We start from the raw sequence: 24342 nt of genomic DNA, 5'->3' as shown, positions 1-24342 counted from the left end.
CCCTGCGGAAATGTACTGTCAAAACAAATTGGGTTAATAGCTCAGAGATATGCAGGAGTTGATATGGGCTTACAGAAAGGCAAAATTTATCAAAAAGGTATTTCTTTTTGCTAGAATATGATTTTAAAAAAATGGTGGAGGGATTTAGCTGGAAATATATAGGGAAGGATAATTATTTCTTTTTGCGATAATTTGGGATTGTAAAACAATGGTGGGGGGGGGATTTAGGTGGAAATATAGCGGGACTGATATTTTTTTATTTTGGCTTTAATTGGGGATTGTAAAAAATTGGTGGAGGGAGGGGGTGGATATAGCGGGAAATATATTGGTAAGTATAAGTAATTATTTTTGCGATATTTTGGTATTGTAAAACATTGGTGGCGGGTGGGGTGGTATTTAGCTGGAAATATAGAGGGACGCCTAATTAGTTCTTTGTGTGAGACTTTGGGGTTGAACAACCCGGGGGGAAGGAGGGGGGATCGAGCTGGAAATATAGAGGGGAGGATGTCCATGGAAAATTCGTTTGAAAATAAAAAATGTACTTACATTGTAAATTGAAGTTGCCATGGCTTCAAGTTCATCAAATTTATCCATTGTTGTTTACACTGCGTCAAAATACTTTCTGATAATTGAATCACATTGCACACCCGTTATATACGAAATCTCAAGGGTGAATTGTTATGTAACGGGGAACATCATATGTAAGCACGTCTCTGATTGGCTGAGAAGGAGGATGTAACCGACTCGATGATTGGCTGAGAAGGAAACATGTGATCTAACTGTTTCCTGTTCCTGGACACCTTGACATTCACCCCTAGCATGCACTTGTCCAAAAACAACAATAATAAATAAATCCCTCAGGCCTAAAGATTAAAGAAGCCTTAATGTTTCATAATTCCCCACGCTCGTGAATCAATAATTCCCCCATCGATTATGTAAATCAAGTTCTCAGGTTAAGCTAACCAAACAACAATGAAGCCATGTTCGTTTCTTAATTACCCCATCGTGAATCAATAATTTCCCCTAGCGATTATGTAAATCACAGATTAAAGAAGCCTGAATGTTTCTTAATTCCCTCTTCGTGAATCAATAATTTCCCCGCCGATTATGTAAATCAAGTTCACGGAAATCCACTTCCCCTTCGATTATGCAATCAATTTCTCGGAATTTCACTTCCCCTCGATTACGCAATCAAGTTCTCGGAAATTCACTTCCCCTTCGATTACGCAATCAAGTTCTCGGAAATTCACTGCCCCCTCGAGTCCTAGATCAATAACATTGTTCCCGTTAGAATTCAATGCGCATGTGCAACCTTCGTTCCGGAGTTATTACACATAGAAACATCAAATACATCGACCTTGGAAAAAGAGGTCATTGACCCCATTAACCACGTGTTCTCCCTAATGACTCTATGCCCTTATTTGGGGTGCAAAAAAAGTTGTAGGTGGCAGCAGGGGTGAGGGGTGGGAGTTTTAAAAAAAAGTGTCCGGATCGGGATTCGAAGGGGTATTGTACTCGTGGGAGCTTTAGGGTCACTTCTACTCATAAGATTTTTTTTTTTTTCTTGGGAGAAGATTTGTCTCATTCAATTTTTTTTTCAGGAAATTTTTCTTTCTTTGTTCTTCGTTTACGTAACAGAAAACCACCGTGGTTCTTCGCATTTTTTCAATATTGTTTTACTGCTCAACTGTCTCTTTGTTGAACATTAATGCGGAGAGATTTATCGTTCCTTGGATACATAAAACAAAAACAAAATATGTCGAACAATTAGCTAATAGTAACGGATATTTCTTTTAACATTTCCCTGTATTCTTCCTGTGAGCAATGGAGAATATTTAGAAAAGAACTTAGAAAATTGCATAATACCTTTAGCCAACTGATATATTAACTGTGACATTTTTGTTGTTAAAGGAAATCTTTTTAGCGCTTTACTGTAGCTACAATAATTCATGAGAAGTCACTTTTATTTTATTTATTTTACTTAACAAAACATTACTTAGGAAGTTGTCACTCATTAACCCATAAATACCTTTAGACAACCAGCATATCACGGCATCTTTAGTCTTTTATTAAAATGGTAATATAATGCGGCTGTAACAATTTAAGAGTTAATAATTTCTTAGACCACATTGCTTTTCTATTCATAGAATTTAATGGAGAAAAAAACGGTATAATTTCAACAAAACAGTGAAAAAAACAGCAACAAACTTTAAATAATAAAAATCGGAATACTTCGACTCGTTGTCCGAGAGCCTTTGTCAACGGGACCAGAGACAATCTTTTGTCATTTCTATGTGCTTATTCAGGCTTTTACTGTGATAGCAGTATTTCGGAGGTTATTAAGATGTGAGTTTTTTTTGTTTTTGTTTTTAGTGTTTTTTGAAAAATTTTGTTTTTGAAAATTTTTTCATTTTCTTTATATGCTGTATTTAATTTAATTGAACGTTAATTTTTTTCACCGTTGATAAAGGCTCTGGGACGTGGAGTTGAAATATACGGATTTTATTATTTATTGTTTTGTTGTTTTTTTTTACGTTTTTATTCAAATTATACCCTTTTTTCTCCCTTAAATTCTATAACAACTTCAAAAAAATTGTGTTAAGGGGTTTTCACACAACGTACATAATTATCTACGTTAAATGATTAAGTTACGTTACATTAAGTATACTCTTTCACACTTAAACAAGTTCTTTCACTCTAGACTAGTCTACAAATTCATAAAACCATCATAACCATCATCTAAAATCATCACAATCATCATAAGCAAGGTAATAAAATACTAAAAACGTGGAATGGAGATTCTAGCTCTGATCAAGCTTAAAATCCTTTGTAGGGAAAGTTTATCAATTTGTTCTAAAAATTTATTAATTGCTCATCCAGAAATCTCATTTTATTTTTGCTAAGTTAAGCTTTCCATAACTTAAAATGAACGTAAAATATAAAGCAGAGGCCAAGTCAAGGCCACGAGGCATTGCCTGTGTTATGGACAAAATTTGCTCCGCAAGATCACATAACGTCTTCAGTCATACTAGTAGGAAAGGTCTCATATCGTAGGTTATTACTTAGGAGGTTTTCTAGCTACCATACACGAAATGCATAATATGTTTAGATAACTGACATAAGTTAGGACATATTCTATAGAGAATGGTGCTATCTGTCGCGGCAATAATTTAAAAGAAGCCGTACCATATTTTTTCCGAGTGAGTAAAGAATATTACTTAGGAAATATTTTCTAGAACTTTTTAATTGTTTAATATTTTTATACAATCAATATTAGTTGTGACATCTTTTGTTGACGACGGAGATTATTTTGATGCTATCTTGGTTGGGATAATTTAAGATAAGCCAAATTTTTTTACGTAAGCAAAGAATATTACTTAATTTTTTTGTTACAATCCACTAGTGAGCTAAATTCTAAATTGTTATCACGCAACAAAATTAACCTACAACTCAAAGGGAAGAAGATGAAGTCTCAATTTAGACTAGGAAAATTTCAACCGGCGAATCAAAAGATACTTCTTCTACAAGTGTAAATGACAATCCTTATAATTTTAATTATTGCTTAATGTCTTAACCAAACAATGACAATTTGTGTCATCTTGATTTCTTTACATGAACTGTACCAGTGCTACACCGCGGTTACGATAAATCATAAGAGCTTACGTCACTTTCTCTTTTAATGAGTAGAAAATATTTCTTAGGAAACATTTTCTACCTAATCACCCACAAATGTTTCAATATTTATAGAGTTTATAACAGATACAATCGATATAGGGTGCAAATTCTTACTTTTTAGTAAAAAAAAACAACCTGTGGTAGCGTTATACCATGGCAGAAAATAGTTAAAAGAGACAGATGACATTTGTTAAAATTAATATTGTTGTTCTCCTATATATGAATACAGTTATGTTGCTTAATTGTCAAGGCGAGTAAGACATGTTTCCAGTGGCGATTCTCACCTCTCTTGCGCCCGGGCAAAATCTTTATTAGCGTCCCTCTCCTGTCACCCAAGAATTTTCACATCAAGTTTTAACTAAATTTTCCTCGATACACTCTGCTAGTGTATTGTGTATGGTTGATAAGTGAGCATTTATGTATAAGGTAAATATAACTTCCTATTATTTGTTATTTATTTATGTGTAATTTCTATTTATTTTTTCTGAAGTGAACTTATTTTCTTTTCCATTTTTTGTTCTTTGTTTTCCGTTGTGTGCAGTATTAACTGTATAACAGGTTTAGCAAAAAATACATCAACAATACCAATCGAAAGAATATTATAAGAAAAAATAAATAATAATATAAATAATAATAGCCTACTAATAATGAATAACAAATAAAAAAGTGCTTAATAATAATAACAAAATAAATAATAAACCATTAATATAACAAATAATAAAATAAATGAATAATCCAAATCGTAGTATTGTACTAGAAAATTTGGTGCAATTATTTTTTTATTAGAAATGTACTAATAAAAATGTAATTTTTTTATTAGAAATGTACAGAAATGTACTAGAAAATTTGGTGCATATTTATTTTTTCTGAAGTGAACTTATTTTCTTTTCCATTTTTTTGTTCTTTGTTTTCCGTTGTGTGCAGTATTAACTGTATAACAGGTTTAGCAAAAAATACATCAACAATACCAATCGAAAGAATATTATAAGAAAAAATAAATAATAATATAAATAATAATAGCCTACTAATAATGAATAATAAATAAAAAAAATGCTTAATAATAATAACAAAATAAATAATAAACCATTAATATAACAAATAATAAAATAAATGAATAATCCAAATCGTATTATTATACTAGAAAATTTGTCATTTTTTTTTTTTTTTAGAAATAGCTCCTTTCTATCACTCGTCAATTGTTTAGAATCAATAGATAACTGACTAAGGTTACAAAATACGTGCTTTTAAAAAGAAAGCATTGTACTCTCTCAAAAAACTATGGGCAGCCCTAATCCCTAAGAAAAATCTTGATATGAAACCACGTCGGTTGTGAAATCCCTGCTTTTTAAAACAAATCGTGTAAATTTTGATATAATACAAATTGTTCTATTCTACCGCAAGATTTGGACCGCGGTAAGTCAAAAGCAGTTATCTGACAACTTTTATTTTCAAGGGAGTGAACAACACTTTTTACAAAATACTGCCTTTCTATCTTGCCGATTATTTAGAATCAATACATAACTGATTAAGGTTACAAAATACGTGTTTTAAAAAGAAAACATTATGCTCCCTCATAAAACTATGATATCCATAATCCCTGAGACAAATTCCCAACAGATAATAATTGCGAAATACATGCTTAAAAAAAAAGTAGATAGTGGAAACAATGGTTGCAACAGCTCAAAGAGAGTTAGGAGACTTTTTTCTATTGTTATGTCACTATTTTTCAAGCGAGTAGAGAAAATTTTCGAGAACTAGTCATCAATCACTAATTGTTCAACACCTTTAGATATCCAAAACAGGTTTTGAAATCTTTATTTTGTTTTTAAGAGGAATTATTATAGTGCTTTAATTGCAGCTGTGGTGATTCGGAAGAAGTTATATGATACTTTGCCGTTGAGAATTATTGTTTTCTATCCTTCAGTTGAGCAAAAATGTTTGTTGGGAAATATTTCCCAGGTCCGACACATGATGATCGTAATAGTTTAAAACAGTCGATTTAGGTTGCGAGTTTGTTGGGAAATATTTCCCAGGTCCGACTCAAAATAATCGTAAAAAACAGTCGATATAGGTTGCAAGTTTGTTGGGAAATATTTCCGAGGTCCGACTCACAATGATCGTAATACTTTATAACAGTCAATATAGGTTGCAAAATCATGAATTCTTGAAGAGATTGAATATAAAAAACAAGTTTTTTTTAGCTGAAAGTACGGAGCAACATTAAAACTTAAAACGAACAGAAATTATTCCGTATATGAATGGGGCTGTCCCCTCCGCAACGCCGCGCTCGTTTCGCGAAAGTTTTTTATTTTTTTTAAAAATAGAGCTACGAGAAATAGTCTAACTTTAACTTAAAGAGCGAGGCGTTGAGGAGGGGGCAGTCCCTTTCATATACGGAATAATTTCTTTTCGTTTTAAGTTTTAATGTTGCTCCTTACTTTCAGGTAAAAAAACTTGTTTTTTTAATTTAATTTTTGAACGTTTTTGAATTAATGGAGGTTTTGATTTTGGCTCACCGTACATGAATGATTAAAAGACATTTACATATTAATTTTACTTTTATTTGGTTAAATGGCTTTCTCGAAAGTTGTTTAATTTTATTTACGAACATTTTTATTGGAAATAAATATACGTTACTTACGCATTAACTTACGTAACGAACTTCTATATCCATATATTTTTAATACGTATATTAGGGGGTTTGCCCCCTAGTCAATACCTCACTCTTTACGCTGAAGTTTAGATCGTGTTCTAATTTTATAAAAATTAGGCCTACTCCTTAATCAAAAAGGCCGTTAATTAGAATAAATAGCTCTTATGAAAGTACAAAAAATCTTAGGCTTAAAGAGTGAGGTATTGACTAGGGGGCGAACCCAATCATATACTTAATAATTTCTGTTCTTTTTAAGTTTTGATGTTGCTCCTTACTTTCAGTTGAAAAACTTGTTTATTTTTTATTTAATTTCTGATCGTTTTTTTAAATTATGCTGGGAAATCCGGCACCCCCGTCATAGCAATATCCCTTCCCCTATGAAAACTTCATCCATGGAAAGATACTCGCACATAAACCCCGACCCCTCCCCCACTACCAGAAAAAAATCCCCTTGAAAACGTCTGTATACTTCCCAATATCCAATACTATATGTAAACATTGGGTAAAGTTCATAACTTTCAGCCCTCCCCCCGGGGACTTTGGGGGATTAAGTCATCCTAAAAGACATATTTACTATATTTTCGACCATGCTGAACAAAATGGCTATCTCCAAATTTTGATCGGGTGGAAAAAAATGATTGGGAAAAAAATGAGCGTGGGAGGGGGCCTAGCTGACCTCCATTTTTTTTGTCACTTAAAAAGGGCACTAGAACTTTTAATTCCCGTTTGAATAAGCCCTCCCACGATATTCTAGGACCACTGGGTCGATACGAACACCCCTGGAAAAAAAAATAATAAATAATAAATAAAATAAAAATAAATAAACACGCATCCGTGATCTTTCTTCTAGCAAAAAATACAAAATTGTGTATTTTTCCAGCTAGAGCCTTTGAACCACTACAGTACGGTTATCTGATGCGCTGAATCCCATGGTGGATTTTTCATTAAGATTTTATAACTTTTAGGGGTCTTTCCTCCTTTTTCGGAAATCAGGCAAATTTTCTAAGGCGCGTAACTTTTGATGAATAGGGAAACTTATATATTTGAAATCAGTATTAAAATCTGATTCTTTTGATGTATCTTTTGGTGTCAAAATCAAGTTTTTTACAGTTTCGGTTACTATTGAGCCGGGTCGCTCCTTACTTACAGTTCGTTACCACGAACTGTTTGATATTACTTCAATGTCAAACAAATTATTATGGGAGACTGGTGTTAGGGCGTCTCCAGGATTTTGTTCGGGGAGGGGGGGGGGGGAGTAAAGGTGTTTAAAAAAAAGAATTTTGCTAAACGAATAAAGAATTTGTTTATATACATCTTTGTTACTCTTTGTTTTTTTTTTTTTTTTTTTTTTTTTTTTTTTTTTTTTAGCAGTCCCGTTTTGATAGCTGTGAAGTGACTCTCGGATTCTTAATTGTTTCGCACTAAATACTTCGGATCAAATACTGCGATGCGCATTACGACTCATAAATTACAAAAATAATTTTGTATACCAGGGGACTGAGCTTCGATCAGTGGTTATTGCCCGTTTAATGAGATTTTTCGTAAAAAGATTTATTTCAAGGTGTGAAACAAAAAATTAATAATTTAGATAGGTCACAACTTTGGGAAAATTTACTTAGAACCTTAATTTTGGAAAAACAATTTTTATTTGAATGAAATCACAAATACCCAGACGTCCAATATCCTGATTGCTTTACTTTCTATACTGGTGTTAATACTGGTAAATTTCCCCTTTTTTTTTTTACATCTCAAAAATTTTGAAGAGTACATCAGGGTATCCACAATCCTCTGTTCAGAAGCCGTTTTCTCAAAAATAAAGTGCCACATGCGTGCTACATAAAATTTTCGCTAAATATGTAGGTTTTGCCTAATGATGCTTGGATTGCTCAATTAGCTGTTAGGCTAAGTGCCGTAGCAACACTTACTATGCCACATGTAGCACCATAGTGTTACATGTGGCAACCCTGGAGTAGATTTACCCCTCCCCCGAAGCTCCACTGGAACCCATAGAGTAGGGGTTTGTTAGTCTTTTGACTAGTTTACTTAGAAACCAGCGATTCATTGAAAATTATTGGAAGCAGTTTGCACTCAAATGACCTGTGACAACCGGTCCCAATAATGACAATCAAGACGAAATCAAGCCCTTTTATGCTCACCCAATCAGACCTGTATCTTACTTATTTTATAATCTTTTATCATAATTAAACATCTTACGTCAGTAATTTTTTCATAGTCCAGTTGGTTGTTGACACGGATAACTCCAGATTTTTCTTCAACCATAAAAGCGTTATCAACATTTCCATCAGTGATGTCATAGCGTATCACGGCAAAGTCATCTTTATCCCTAGCAGTGACTTCAATCACTTTTGAATTGATATCAGCATCTTCAGCAATTTCAGCATTGTATGTAGGCTGTTCAAAGCGAGGTGGATTGTCATTTTGATCGAGTACTTCGACTTTGAACTTCTTTTGATCTGAAATTTTGATATACAACTGAATTAATGAGTCAAGATTAATTGTTTAGTGTTCCCATCAGCAGGGACGTTGCCCAAGTGGGAGGGAAGAGCGGGCTTATGAGGAAAAGGCTGAAGGCACAGTTATTTCTAAAAAATGGACTGAGTGACAAAAAGAAATGAATGCATTAATGCACAGAGAGGCAGAGAAGGAGAAATATATCCGCTCGAGATTGACACAAAGAACCTCTGTAAAGTGCTGGGAAAACATATTTAATATATATATATATATATATATATATATATATATATATATATATATATATATATATATATATATATATATATATATATATATATATATATATATATATATATATATATATATATATATATATATATATATATATATATATATATATACATATATATATACATATATATACATATATATATATATATATATATATATATATATATATATATATATATATATATATATATATATATATATATATATATATATAAAATATATATAATAATAAATAATAATTTAATTTAACATAATGAAATATTTAATTTAACACATTTAAATACATGGTATTATGCATATTTGTGTCAAGGCTCAAGGTTCAATCGGGCTTATTTGACAAAAACAAGAAGATAAATAATCTTTAAATATACTGCTCAGTGCCAAAAAGCATGTTCAGACCTTGTCAAAAATGGCGGACTAAACTTTATGAAGCTTCAGTTCACCTTCAGATAGGTGACAAACAATAGGACATGATGCAGGACAACTAAGTATTTTTTTTTTTTTTTTACCAGACTGAATTACAAGATTTAAGAGTTACGACTGAATTGTCCGAATGGCGATGACCAAGGTCGTATCCAGGGGGGTATACCGGTTTTTACCCCCCCCCCCAAAAAAAAATAAATGTCCGACTCATAAAAAAGCAACAACAATCATATAAACAAATATCTGGTGCGTTTTGTAAAGTTTTTTTTGTACCCCCCCCCCTTCAAAAAAAAATTTGGGGGGAGGGTTAAACTTTATGAAGCTTCAATCTACCTACATTGGACTTCCATTAAGGATTAAAACATAAAAAAACACGTTGCTTGTTATAGAAAATGTCACACTTTTAGAAGAGTATACTGCTCGAAGCTTAGACAGATAGTCGGTTATCTTTAGATAGATGACAATCACTAAGACCTGATGTAGGACCCCCCCCCCCCCCACAAAAATACTGGACACGCGACAAAAATGCCGGAATCTTAATTCTTAAGAATGCAATGACTTACACATATTAGGCAGACCATCGCTCCTCAGCGAGCTTGGTGCTCCGTCTTGCGCTTGAACGGTAACAGCATAGGATGATGTCTCTTCTCTGTCTAGCCTTTTTAATGTTCTTATTTCCCCAGTTTCGCTATCAATCGAGAAGGTATCTGTGTTGCTAAGCAGACGATAGGTCACCTGGGAAACAAAACAGAGCAAATTAGATAAATGAAACCATACAGATAAAAATCAGACCTGATAGAACAGACCTTTAAGCTTTTACCACTCTCTTGTATTTCCAAGCAGTCGAACGACAAGCAAAAATATAATCAATTAATTCAGGAAAAATATCTTTTAGGTATATTGATGCTGTTAAGATTGAAAACCAAAAATATAAAATTCAGCTGAAAAAATGACGCTCATCAACGAAAGAAAGAAACCAAAGTATAATCACCTACAGAACAAGTACTGACAAAACCTATCCTCTCCACACAAAAAAGTGACCCTTTGTCCGCGTCTCCGGAGACGATTCCATACCTATGCGAACCTGGCAACTAAATAACAAGTTCCGTAGGTAATTATACTTGTTCCGTAGGTGATTATACTTGTTCCTTAGGTGATTAAACTTTGATCACGCTCTAGCATAATTTATTGGCCGGAGCAAAGTACTTTGGCTCGGAGCGATTAAGTAGTACAACATTTTGCGTCTAGAGGCGCTGAGGTACGCGGGGTCACTTTTGGAGAGTTTTGTCAGTACTTGTTCCGTAGGTGATTATACTTTGAAAGAAACGAATATATAGCACAACTATTTTGGTTGTATCTTGAGCAAGACTAGACAACATGGACAAGCAAAAAAAAGTTACCAGAGTGCCTTTAAAAAACCTTGAAATGAACTGAAGCGATTCATTTGATTTCCATTAGGGTTTTCTTATCTGTTTTTCCTTTAAGTCGGATTTTGTATATCACAACTACTGCTGCGGTTCTTTATATATATATATATATATATATATATATATATATATATATATATATATATATATATATATATATATATATATATATATATATATATATATATATATATATATATATATATATATATATATATATATATATATATATATATATATATATATATATATATATATATATATATATATATATATATATATATATATATATATATATATATATATATATATGTTTGTGAAAGAACCGTAGCAGTTTTCTTTTCGGGGACATATCTCAGTGGCGTCAATTCGCACAAATTAAGAGAAGGGGGGGGGGGGACATGTTTTTTCTCAAAATCTGGGGGGGGGGTAATTATGTTGTTGTTGTTTTTTTTTATTGCATCAGTAAAAAGCAGAAATTTCAATGAGAATATAAAAATAAGTATTTTTATTTTAAGCCAGGGGTTGAATGGAAAAAAAATACGGGGGACCAAATGGAGCAATGACAGGAAACATAACCTAATGTTAGAAAATATACCCCAGAAGCTACTGGTAAGAGCATAAATAAATAAATCACATGCAACTGATAAAGTACCTGATCAGTGGAAAAGAGCTACAATAATACTAATTGTATAATCAGGAAAATATTCAAAAGAAGTGACCTATCTCCCTTGCGTCATGATTACGCAAGCTAATAAAACATGTAATAAAAGCCAAGATCCTCCCAAACATCCTAAGTCATCTACAAACAGAATTTGTTGGTTTTTTACTTCAAAAGAGCGCAACAGATGCCCTTTTTAGGATGGAACACCAAATAAAAATGGGCTTATAGCAAAGTTAGGAGGCATTAGCAACTTTTTTAGACATGAAAGGTGCATTTGACAGAGCGGGTATTGGTAAGTTGATTCTAGAGTTAGATAAGTTAAATTTTTCCAAGAATATTGTTTACTGGATTAGGGATTATCTTATAAATAAGAGTACAGAAATTAAATAGGAAATTTTAAGAGTTATTAGGAAAGTCCTGAGGCGGACCAGACCTAATTTATGTCTCCCCCAGGGAAGTGTTCTTAGTCCGCTGTTGTTCCTAGCTTACTGTGGTGATATAAATTTGGATATTGTCCTAGGATGTAAGCTTTATACTTATGCAGAAGACATTGCACTCGTTCAACTTCAGGAACTTAGAATGCATTGAAAGACTGCACCAAGAAAGGCCTTGATAATCTAGAACTATGGTACTGGATAATAATATAGAATTTTCCACAGCAAAATCAGCCCTAATACTTTTCAGCAGGGAGAAGGACATTACCCCTCTAGGGTATCAATTTGTTCAAAGACTATACCCCACGTTGAAAGGTTTTGTTACCTTGGCCTTGTGCTGGGCAGGAAATTGGCTGAAAACCACCATATAAATTACCTTATTAGTTCCCTCAAAAGCAGGGCAAACCTTATAAATACAATATGCAAAAATAAAAGGGGTTCTTCTTTTCAAATTGCTAGCCAACTGGTGAAGACAGTCATCATAAGCAAACTAGATTATGGGTGTGCATTGTACAGAGAGGGAAAAAGAACTATGTTAACAAGATTGGATACAGCACTGCCCAATATACTAAGGAGGATTCTTAACTGTCTGAAATTTACACCTATTCCTGCAATACATTTAGAGCTGGGAATAACTTGCCCAGAAATATGAAAAATGAAGTTGGAAGACCAATATTTTTGAAGAAAATCATAAAAGCAAATGATCTTATTAGAGAAGAAATTACTGGTGACCATAATGTGGATATTCATTTTTCTAGTGGAACAGATCCCCCATTTTACCGAAAGGTCAAATATGTAACCCAGCGTGGCCTTCCTCTACCAGAGGTGGATAATTTTGAGGAGACTGGTAGTCATAACATTAAGGGTTTAGGTAGGTTAATTAAGGTCGTACAACCTTTCGGTGAGAGACTTGATGAGCACAGGGTAGGAACTAAAAAACATGTGGTTTAGTTGGGCCGACCAATGGACTGAACACTCTGAAATTTCTACTGAAGGCTCTAAGACTGATATTGGCTCTGGGTGTGTCTTTATCATACCAAAGCTGCACGTGTAGTTTTAAAATAAAGGAAAAACTGTCTGTTTTCAGTTTAGTTCGTTGTAATTGTGAAGGCTCTTGATTAGATTGATTATATTAAAAGGCTTTGCCTGTATGTCCTTATTTAATTGTTCTGATTCTCTCTCAGTCCTGAATTATTTATGCTATGGTCATACCTCTGTCCGCAATAATGTATCGCATGTTGAGACTATTGTTAGGTAGCTTGAATTGCGAGGTTATGTTATTGTGTTGACTTGGATATGAGCCCATGTTGGCATCACTGGCAATGAGCATGCAGATAAGACTAGCTAAAACTGGTGCTACTTATGGTTGTAGTATCCAGTGTTGCTATACGTTTGAGGAGTATCTGAATATTTTAAAAATATCTAGTTAAAAGAGATAGTGATAAATTTACTAGCCAGTCGCAAAACACTATTTTGAGTTTTAAACCAGCAGCTGCAATTTTCAGGCTGAGAACAGCCACGCCCTGTCTAGGAATGTCTAGTTTAGATGGGGTAATGTGAATTCCCCACTTTGTGATGTTTTTAGCGAATATGATGATGTACGCCACATTTTAATGTATTGTAAAAAGTTTGAGAGACAGCGTGCATATTTGAAGGATGCTTCTATTAAGTGTTATAAGCTTTTTCTTAAAGGTTTTGGGCCAGACAAGGCCCAACAAGGATTTGAGTTTTTTTTGTTTTTGTTTTTTCACAAAAATGTTGGTAAAAACAGTTAATATTCCGAAAAACCGCTGCAATTTTGGTAAAACGCACTATTTGGGAAGTGAAGGCCGCTTCGTAGATCTTCTGTATGTTTTTCATTAAGAAAATATACATATTATGTTGTCGTTTCCCCACAAAGCGAAGTATATGACAATGCAGGGTAGTGTTCTAGAGGCAAGATGTGTCATTAAAAGTGTGCGACTGGTGTTCCACAAGAGAGTATTGAGAGTATTGGTGTTCCACAAGAGAGTAACCGTAAAGTGCTTCTCTTCTTTTGATCCTTCGAGTAATGGGTCCTTGTCTGGCATTTTTCTCAACACTAACCAGATGACCGTATGAACTAAGAGGAGCAACTTTGTCATGGCGCTTAAAAATGACATGAGAAAGGCAAAAAAAGTGTTATATTGGGCCAGAAAACAGTCAGTCGAACAACTAGAAAATGTTGATGACCAATTTGAATAATTTAATTTGACCTTTATTATTTTGTTGTATTGTATTTGAGTTATTGTCATGCATTGTATAGTTGACGTGAATTTTAATTGTATCTACAATGTTGGTTGAATTTCAGTTGCTCAGTTGGCAAAAAGAAGACAGTGACAGTCTCTCTACAAATTGTCAGCTGAGGGTCTGCCCTGGTCATTTTCAAGAAAACTCTCTATGAATTTAAGCTTTTGATATTCTTGTACCAATCTTCAAGAGCTGTGTGCTTGGATACATTGTTTATGCCCACGTATGCAGTGGGCACTATCAATTAACCACTATCATCAAGAACAACAAAATTTTAATTTGTCAAAAAGCAATCAGCTTCATTAAACATAATTTCCATGACAGATTTTATTTCATTTTAATACTCCGTTAAAAAAGATACAAGTTACATAAAATCAAGTTTATATATCAAAAATCGGGAAGTGGGAGATTACCAAAGTGTTACAAACATATATACAGGAATTGATTTTTAGTTTTACTATAGATAACTTTAAACCCAATTTTCACAATTTGAAGCAGGCACGTACCCAGGCTCAGCGCCTATGCTGTCAGGAATTTCTTTTATGATTCTCTCTATAGCTTCTTACCGAAGGAATCTAAAAAAAATAATTTATCTAATTTTAGTTTTTTTTTTTTGTGTGTATAGTGACTTTTGAAATAAAAAAATAAAAAAAAAGAAGAGGAGACATATCACCGCTTTCCATGCAAAAAAACTATTATCCTTATTTTTTAATACATTGAGCGGGAAGTTTTCAGTTTAGTATTTTTTCCAGCATGGTAATTTTAACTTTATACTTTTTGTTTTGATCCACCGAAGAGTTTCAAGCTCTTTCAATATTATGGAAAATTTGTTTTCACAGTTAACTTTTACCGTCAATATAAACCTATAAAAAAGTTACTATTCTGAATCACCTTAAAATGAGAAATTTCTCTCGTTAGACAGTCTTGAGGTCCATTTGGATTGGAGAACTATATCCATTTACAAATAATTTCAAAGCTTTTTTAAATCAACAACATATTATTCCGTTAAAAAATATTGCTTAAGACTCAACAATTCGGCCTTAAGGGAATACCTTGCTTGTGTAATTTCGGTAAACCGTAAAACTTTGGGCAAAAGCAACCTTGAGGGAGAAATTTATTATACAATTGTGGGGTGATTTTGTCATTTAGATCAAATATTTATTCGTCTGTAACGAATCATTATACTATGAGTCAAAAGTTATAAATAACTAAAAGAAGGCATGACATCATAGAAAAAACCCATAAAGAATAGTTGATCCGAATAGATGGCTTCGATCTTCCACTTGCATTTATGTTTACTATCCGAAGCATTGCAAAAATTTTCATTTTCATTAATATGATTAATGAAGCAATTTGTTTTGGAAAGTCATTGTAAACGTGATCAAGTTTTTTTCATAATTCGTAATTTCATGTATGGCATCTTCGGTAGTTTGACACAATATTTGGTACGAATCTATAAGCCTTAATTATAAATTGTACGAGTCACTTATTTAAGTAGATCAAATCCTATTCTGATTCAACATTTTTTTTTAATGCATTAAAAGGGCTATAAAACTGTGAACCAACTCCATGTGACATTTTTTTACTCACAATTTTCAACAGAAAGCTATTTTTCATTTGTATCAAGTAATACCCCCGTCCCTCAACCCATTCCTACTCTACGCAATGTAAGAGTAACCTTGTACATAATACTAAGTTTTTTTTCACACTATTTTCACTGCACGACAAATTTACACTACAATACATGCAAAAATCGAAAAGGAAATATTTAAAGAGGGTGCGTATAAAGTGATTTATGCTCGAAAACCGGCACCCTTAAACAAAAAGAAAAAAAAAGCATAAAAAATGAAAAAAAAATAGCATAAGAAAATGGGAAAAAATGATAATGAAAATAAAATACTCAAGATAAAAAACAGAAACACCACATTAAACTCATAACCCACATTCTAAATCAAATATTAACCTTATTAATATAAACACCAGCACCGGCATCCATGACTTCATATTATTAATAAAAATAAATTAAATAGTTTTAGTTTATTTTTGGAAAGCGAAATAGAAGAGCGTGAACAGAATAGAAGAACGAAATAGAGAAGAACACAGAAGAATTCACATAACTTGGACAAATGTCCCAAAAATTTATATAAATTTTTGGAGGGAATTTAGATCATTCAGTATGAATTCTAGGGCAAGGCAACTTGTTGATTGTCTTCTTAAACTATACCTAAACTGAACAAAACAAATTAGCAAAAAATTAATAGAATCAGGAGAGTAAATGGTAATAATTCTTTAATTTGTTTAAGTCTGAAAAGGAAAAAATGGACTAGAAGCACGATATAAGCTGGAAATACTCTCAAATATGTATAAAGACTCTTAGTAGGAGATTTATCAGGGACTGCTGATGGGGAAGTAAGGAGTGCTTTTAATGTACGAAGGTATTTACCCGGGTCAGGGGCAATGAAACATTTCTAGTTCATTAGAAGGGCTATAAAACTGTGAACCAACTCCACGTGCCTTCTTAAATCACAACTTTCAACGGAAAGCTATTTTACGTCTATATCCTAAATAATACTCCCTCCCCAACCCATTCTTACTGTCCGCAAATGTACGAGTGACATTGTACATAAGATTTACACTCAAGGAGAGACAGGGCACAATGAAGAAGAAAAAGAATCCACGGCAATCCCCATGAAGAGGATGACACGTTGTGCGGATGAAGGATGACAGATTGCTGAAGATTGTTCTTTTCGGCCAACTGTCTAGGGCTAAACGGAAAGCAGGTCGTCACCGTTTGGGGTGGGAGGACGTCATAAAGAAAGATTTAAAGGGAATGGAAACTTCGTGGGAGGGTGTAAAGAGGGAGGCGTTGAATAGATTGGGGTGGAGGAGCGTGCGTAGCTGTGTTGGCCTCAGGCGGCTTGGTGATGCGGTGAGTTGTTATTAGTAGTAGTAGTAGTAGTATTGCCCTGGAGCGGGGGCAATGCAACTTTTTAGTGCATTATGAGGGCTATAAAACTGCGAATTAACTTCACGTGGTATTTTTATCTTATACCTGTCAATGGAGAGCAATTTTAAGGCTCTTAGCATGTTAGTGTCCCAATTAGTGAGACTCTATCGTGATTTTGCCACCAATGTAGTGGTCAATACGTGTACTAATTTTATTTTAAAAGACAGTTTCTAATGGTAGATTATAAACGAAGTAGATGTCCCTACTTGAAAGTTTTAAGCCAGTAGGTGTATAAGAGATCAGTACAGTATAGATATATAAAAGTAGCGAAAAAATTCTTCAAAAATGACACAGATCAAAGCGCATGGAAACGGAAAATCCGCCTGCATCCCAGCAACAGCTTCGGTTGCTACTTGGCATTCAATGCGTTAAACAATTGTCGTTGCACGTGCACAAAGGCGGAGTCAAGAAGAGAGGTCTAGATTGATGTGTACCAAAAATCTTTAATAAAGAGTATAGGACTTTTTGCTACTGTTTATATATATTTATAGTAGAGATCAGAGAGGAAAGAGGCTTTTGTGTTATAATCTTCGCAAAGATCAGTACAGGCAATCACCGCTCGGTCGGTGCTAAAATCGGGTTTAAACAAAGTTAGTTGTTTAGCAGTCTCAGTCTGTTATGCCCCAAAGAGAGGATTCCGATTTTAATTAGCTTTTAAGCTTTAATTTCAAAAAAAAAGTACTTACATTCCCTTAATATTGATTATTGAATCTACTGCATTGCTGAATGCATTTCAGAGAGTAGTACTGATATAGAAGCAACAGATATCAGTGGTATCAAGTCACAAAAATAGGGGGTGGGAGTGGAGGTGGGGTTGCAAAATACATCTTCAAAATCTATCGGATCATTTTTTTTTCCCATCAAAATACCAGAAAAGATCATTTTTCAAAATCTATCGGGGGTGGGGACAAAAAAAAAATCCAGGAACACTCCCAATTGATGCAACTGATGGGGGAACTTGAAATGTACTTGAAAATTTGAAATGTACTTGAAAATGTACCCTTGCGTAACATATAGCTGCATAGCAGGCTAGTATGTTTCGATGAATAAATAGCAAATAAACTTTCTTAACTAAGACAAAGGAAAAATTCTCAGTTTCAGCATTGTTTGTAGTTAATGAGCACTGGTTAAGTTACACTTTGTCGAATACAGGGTCCTGAATTCTGGCCATACATTTCTGTTTATAACAACAATTGCCGACTGGGAAAACAACATATTAACAATAAAATGAACGATTGTAAGTCCAGGGTATCTGAAATAACATCCTTCCGACAAAAATTATGGATCACAATTGTTTATAATTATTATAATTGGTAAATTATATAAAAATTGACTATAATTCATTGTTCGCATTAAGATGTGAGTAAGGTAAGGTATTCTTTCGCCTATTCTTTCGTCTTCTTTCGCTATTCTTTCGTCTATTCTTTCTATTCTTTCGTCTTCTTCTTTGTCACCAAGCAAGAGAATTTAAGCTTAAAAACCATGCTAGTTGTAAATGTACGCTACAAACCTACAATTTGTAGAAGTTTGGCGACAATAGATAGAGGACCCCCCCCCCTGATAGACATAAACGCCTCCTTTTCTTTGTATCTGTAACAGAGAAGCTATTTAAAAAAAATATTTATGAATTAAAAACATTCAACTTAATTTCTTAGCGGGTTTAATAGAGGCATAAACCCCTTATACAGCTTTCCAACCGTTGTTACCCCCCCCCCCCCAACCTTCATGCTGGATAAGACACTAGCGTCAATACACACAGGCAAGACTGTATCCACAATTTTTGTTCAGGTGAGCAGGGGTAAAAAAAAAAGAATCATAAAATGCATCAAAAATTTATCTTCATGCTTTTCTTTACTTTTTCACGAGTCGGACAAAAATTTCGGGAGAGGGTCAAACCCGGTGCCCTCCTCCACCCCTGGATACGGCCTTGCACACATGTATGTGTCAGTCGCTCCAAGAATATGCAAGTATTGCATACTTTTGCATACGTTCAACAAAAATGGCCAAACAAATATTACTAGTTGAGTCTGGCATCTTGGCTTAAATCTTGCACATTTCACTCAGCATAAAGTCCAAGAGCATGTCAGATCAGCAAATTCTTTCGTGTTCTTGATATTCTCATTTGAAATTTTAGAAGTCATAACTTGCAAATAATTACGGCCACTTATCTTCTACCACTATGTGCAAAGATTTTGAATATAAATAGCATTAGTACAGCACATTTAAACAATATATTATATGGCCCTAAATGAACGGATGCATTTGCTTTCACACAAATTAAAGATAATAAAAACCTCGATGTCTAAATACTGGTTATCGAAGCCGAGTAATGGGGATCATCTAGCATCTAACACAACTAATCTACCAGCTACTGAGGCTGAGCCTCCCCCATCCTCCCGATAGATTTCATATCAGAGTGATGTTTTTTAGAATATTAAATGATCTTCAATGGGCTTCTGCTATTTTTAAAGGTTTATTTTGCTGGGCAATCAGGCTAATTCCTTCCGCCCCTAGAAAATCCCCTGATCTATCGACAAAATATCATTCATCCTATCGAAAAACCTTTTCCAGACTTATCATTTTTTAGATTCAAGTCAAAATAATATCATCTTCAATCGCTCCACAGGCTAATTCCTTCCTCTTCTAGAACCCCCTCCCCCGCACAATTCCCTCGTGGAAAACTCCCTTGCAAAAAATTCTCACCATATTTGACAAAAGCGGCACTAGAAAAAAATTGCGAGTTTGCTACTTTGAACCGCCGTGACAACAATTATGATTTTTTTTTTGGGGGGGGGGGGGAGGACGGTTTTCGTAAATTCAAATAATTAGAAAAATGAGACTTCTCCGGACTTTATGCCCGACCCATCCTAATTTTGATTTCCAAGTCTACTTTTGTATCAGGACATATCATGTATACTTATGACTGTTTTCTGTGCCAATGTTATTTCTTTTGGTATTTAGATTATACTCTGATCTTTATAGCTTGAATCCCAAGGACATTGCAAATCATGATATTAAAAAAAAAACTCGAGATGTCCAGTCATTAACAGGTACGAATGCAAAAAAACAACCGGTGAAAACTCGAATCAGAGCTTGGCAGCGCGGCGTTGGGCGTATCTAAATATTATCAAGGTCTCACGGATCAATGAATTATTGAGCTTAAATTCAAACCAACTGGTAACTCCGTTTGTTTTTAATATATTCTCTTCCGATTCTATTTACAGTATTTGTTACTGAAATATTCACGAAATAATGTCTGTCTCAATAGATGGACTTAGGCTACGCCCACTTGATAAATTAAAAGTCGGAGAGGATAGAAGCAATTTCAAAAAAAGATACCTCAGAACAAGGGCATATCCACAATTTTTGTGTCGGGGGGGGGGGGGGGGGTTCTAATTTATGTATTTTTTACAAAACGCATCAAAAACTTGTTTATAGGCATTTTTCGTTCTACCCCGCCCCCGGGGGGGGGGGGATACAGCGTTGCCCAAGGAATATCTTTAATGATACTTCCTTAACTTTACCATATAAACATTACCCGAACTTTGCTTTACGATATATAACGGTATGATTAATTAAGTAATTCAAAAACATCCATAAGAAATATCTATGATGAAGGAAAAGCCTCTTATATATTCAAACACAATCCTTCTTCAAACACAATCTCACCAATTTTGAGAAAAGAGGACTTTTTTTTGCCTTTTCCAGTCTTTTGTTGTTTTTTTATATACTAGTCAAACATTGCTATTTAAATCCCTCTAGAAGTGAGAGGAACAAATTCCAGCAGAAACCTTCCATAGGGCTAAAAATAGTTATTTTTTTACTTATTTGATAATTATTTATTTATATATTTGAAATTTTCTTACATTTTAGTAGCAATTTTCTGTATAAACTAAGAAAGAATTCGCTTTCCAAGTCATTTCCTTAGACCTCACCTCACCTCACCTCACCTCCCTCGTCTCTCTCTCTCTCTCTCTCTCTCTCTCTCTCTCTCTCTCTCTCTCTCTCTCTCTCTCTCTCTCTCTCTCTCTCTCTCTCGCTTTCTTATCGACATTTTCCATTTAAATGGCATTTTCTCCCAATTTTCACAAAGGGGAAAAGGGGAGGAGCCCTTGGAGCATTTCTTTTCCGCTTTTCGAAGTTTGTCTTAGTCTATTAGCAGGTTTGTTATTATTATTATGCATAATTTAGAAAAAAAGACCTTATTATTCGGAGATGTTCCATCCTTATCAATGGCTCTGATTCGAAGAACAAAAGTTTGGACAGCCGAATTTTCCAAAACACTTCCAGACTCGACATCAATGAAACTTGGGATTTCATCATTCGAATCCAACACTCGGAGTCGAACGATCGTTTCGGCACTAACATCGAAGTCATTCTGAAAAACAAATTTATTTATTCTTTTTACTTAAAAAAGCTTTAGAAGTAACCATCATGAAGCAATGTATCGTCATTTTATTTTTTTTTGAAACGCTAGTAGTTGAAAAAAAAAAGTGCAATCCATTTCACAAAATGTAAGGCAAAATTTAAACAGGCAACTACGCATGAATTTACTTTGGGGGAGGGGTAAATTCGACAAAACAACAAAAAAAGAAGCATATCGCATGAGCATCATAGAAAAATAAGGATCATATAGTAAAAAATCACGAGAGTTCACTGAGTGATCCGGGATTGGAGCCCCCCTTCCCTATGCAAGCGCCTGAACTTGATATTTCTGAATGAAAAATTAGCTAAGGGGTCACTGACAGTTTTACAACTTACAACACACATAATAAAGATATTCCAACTTAAATCAAAATTCCATTAATGCTTAAATCATTAGAGTAATGGGAAAGGCGTAAAATGTAGGTAAATAGGCATGTTGAGTGTTGAGGAGAAAAATCTATTTTGCTTATTTATTTTTAGGCCTAATAAACAAGCAAGGTTTTAAGAGGGTAATCAGTGTCATGAGGATTACTTGTTCAACTAATCCTAACTGATCTGGATTTAATAAAGCACGTATAACAATGGGATAACATTAATTAATAATCGCATAATTAACATAATTAATAATATAATTAACATAGTGATTAACAATAAAAAATTCAATATTTAACAATAACTACACATGTATCAGTAGAATTAATCTAAATTGAATTAAATATGTAATCATTGAAAATACACAAAAAAAGGGTATTTATCAGTGAATACGTAAAAGTTATTTTCAAAATCTATGGAGGAGTTTAAAAAAAAAATACACAGGACAATTGCTCTCCCAGCTCCCTCCCCCGTCCTTCAATTGGTACCCACTCTTGTCAGATCTCTCGACAAGCCTAAACAAATAACCGTTTTCTTTTTTTTTTCTAACAGTACGATACAGAATGAGAAAAGAATTGTGAACCATTTAAGATAAGGCAAGAAATTAGCCAACACGCAGAACTGGAGCGAAACAAATTAATTCTATTTTCCTTCTGTTAATCCAAAAATATGATTAATGAGTACAAACCTGAACTCGAATGTTAAGTTGGTAGTTAGAAACGGTTTCATAATCTAATTTACGTGCTAAGAATATATCCATGGTACCATTGGCTCGTTCAACAAGTCGAAATGTTTCCTCCTTGTTAGTATCTTCAGTCTGTCCGTTTACTAAACTGAAGTAAACCACTGGCTTGTCAATATTGGACCTATAAAACAAAGAGATATCAAATAGGCAAGGCCGTATCCAAGGGGGGCGTAGCGGTTTGACCCCCCTCTAAATGTTTGTCTACGGCCCTGCAAATAGAACTAGGCACCTTTTTGTTTCAGGCAGATAAAAAGTACAGAAACAGTAGGCCTAAATAAAAAGGTAGTAACAAACTGAACAGAAATTAAAAAGGGTATAATTAACATTTTTTTTTCTTAAAAAAAACGGCTTGTTAATATGAATCAGGCATCTACTTCAGAATAAGTGTAAGTCTTATGCTATATTGGTTACCAAAACAATGACATTATTCAGGGTTGCCACCGGCTCAAGAAAAAAGTCCATGGCAAGCGTAAGAAAAAAAATCCATGGCTTGTCCATGGCAAGCGTATTGTCAAAGAGAACCAAAATGCACCTCTCCCTTTACGTTCCTCGCGGTGCTACCTTTCACTGAATAGATTCTCAATACGAAAAAGCAGTAATTTCTCACTGGCCAATTTTTTTAAAAACATGTTTTTAAACTTTTGGTTACTATCGACAGTTTTACCTTTTGGGGCCTCATTAAGGGCTCAAAATGGAATTAACCCCCCCCCCCACCACCAGAAATGATTATTGAATCATGAAAGATCATAATAAAGGCATTAAGTGATGTATTCACTTTCATGTTGAAACCAACAAATTTACCCTAAATGTTTTATTAAAGTAAATCCACGGCAACCCATGAAATTTCTAGTATCCATGGCAGGGGTCAAAAAGCCATGTAAACATGCATAAATACATGGCAGTGTCAACCCAGATACTAAGATTGCCTAGAAACAAGCTTAACCATTGCAAACTGAAAATAAATTTGCGAAACCAGTTCAGATTGAAACCCAGAGCTACACATCCGGCTGTAGCTTAGGGGTTAGAGCTGCCGGCCTAGTTAACAGCGACGTACTGAATTGATTTTCCCTGAAGGCAATTTCGAAAAATTTGAAACTTGAAAGATTCGAGCTTAAGGAAGAGTCAATAAAAAAAAAGGCAGGTAGTGTTAGGCTTGACCTAGGTATTCGATGTGTAAAAGCTTCGAATGGAAGTAGTTTTCTAACTATGGCTTGTGCTTTTCGCAATGTCCATTGAACGTATCCCAAAATGCCACCCGAACGATAAATTAGCAGCTGGCATCCAGTCATCCCCAAGCCACAAGACGACACTTCCGTCCGCTGGTCTTGAATTCAGATCCCTCTCAACAAATGATTCATTTACTCCAATATACTAAAATATCAGAAACAAGGAAATTATTCAATCACGAATTTTACTTCTTTACTTGAAACAATATGCTTAAAAGAATGGATAATTAATAAACAGTTAAATTATTAGTCATATA

The 24342-nt window shown here is 34.1% G+C and overlaps 1 protein-coding gene across 1 annotated transcript in view; it reads right to left on the bottom strand.

Moving 5' to 3' along the window:
- Nucleotides 1-24342, bottom strand: part of shg (DE-cadherin) — a 239108-nt gene that overhangs the window by 61650 nt on the left and 153116 nt on the right. Inside the window, exons 10-13 of the mRNA XM_089088478.1 lie at nt 22803-22980; nt 21519-21695; nt 10081-10252; nt 8543-8802 (exon numbers count right to left, since the gene is read on the bottom strand). Of these exons, the coding sequence (XP_088944604.1) occupies nt 8543-8802; nt 10081-10252; nt 21519-21695; nt 22803-22980 (787 nt within the window). The remainder of the gene's footprint in view (nt 1-8542; nt 8803-10080; nt 10253-21518; nt 21696-22802; nt 22981-24342) is intronic.

Source organism: Artemia sp. Qi Xiang Cuo, chromosome 4, assembly GCF_049724085.1.
Source record: "Artemia sp. Qi Xiang Cuo chromosome 4, ASM4972408v1, whole genome shotgun sequence".
NCBI classification, from domain to species: Eukaryota; Metazoa; Arthropoda; class Branchiopoda; order Anostraca; family Artemiidae; genus Artemia; species Artemia sp. Qi Xiang Cuo.
The sequence above is the reverse complement of the archived record's forward strand: the minus strand, read 5'-3'. Positions and strand labels throughout refer to the sequence as shown.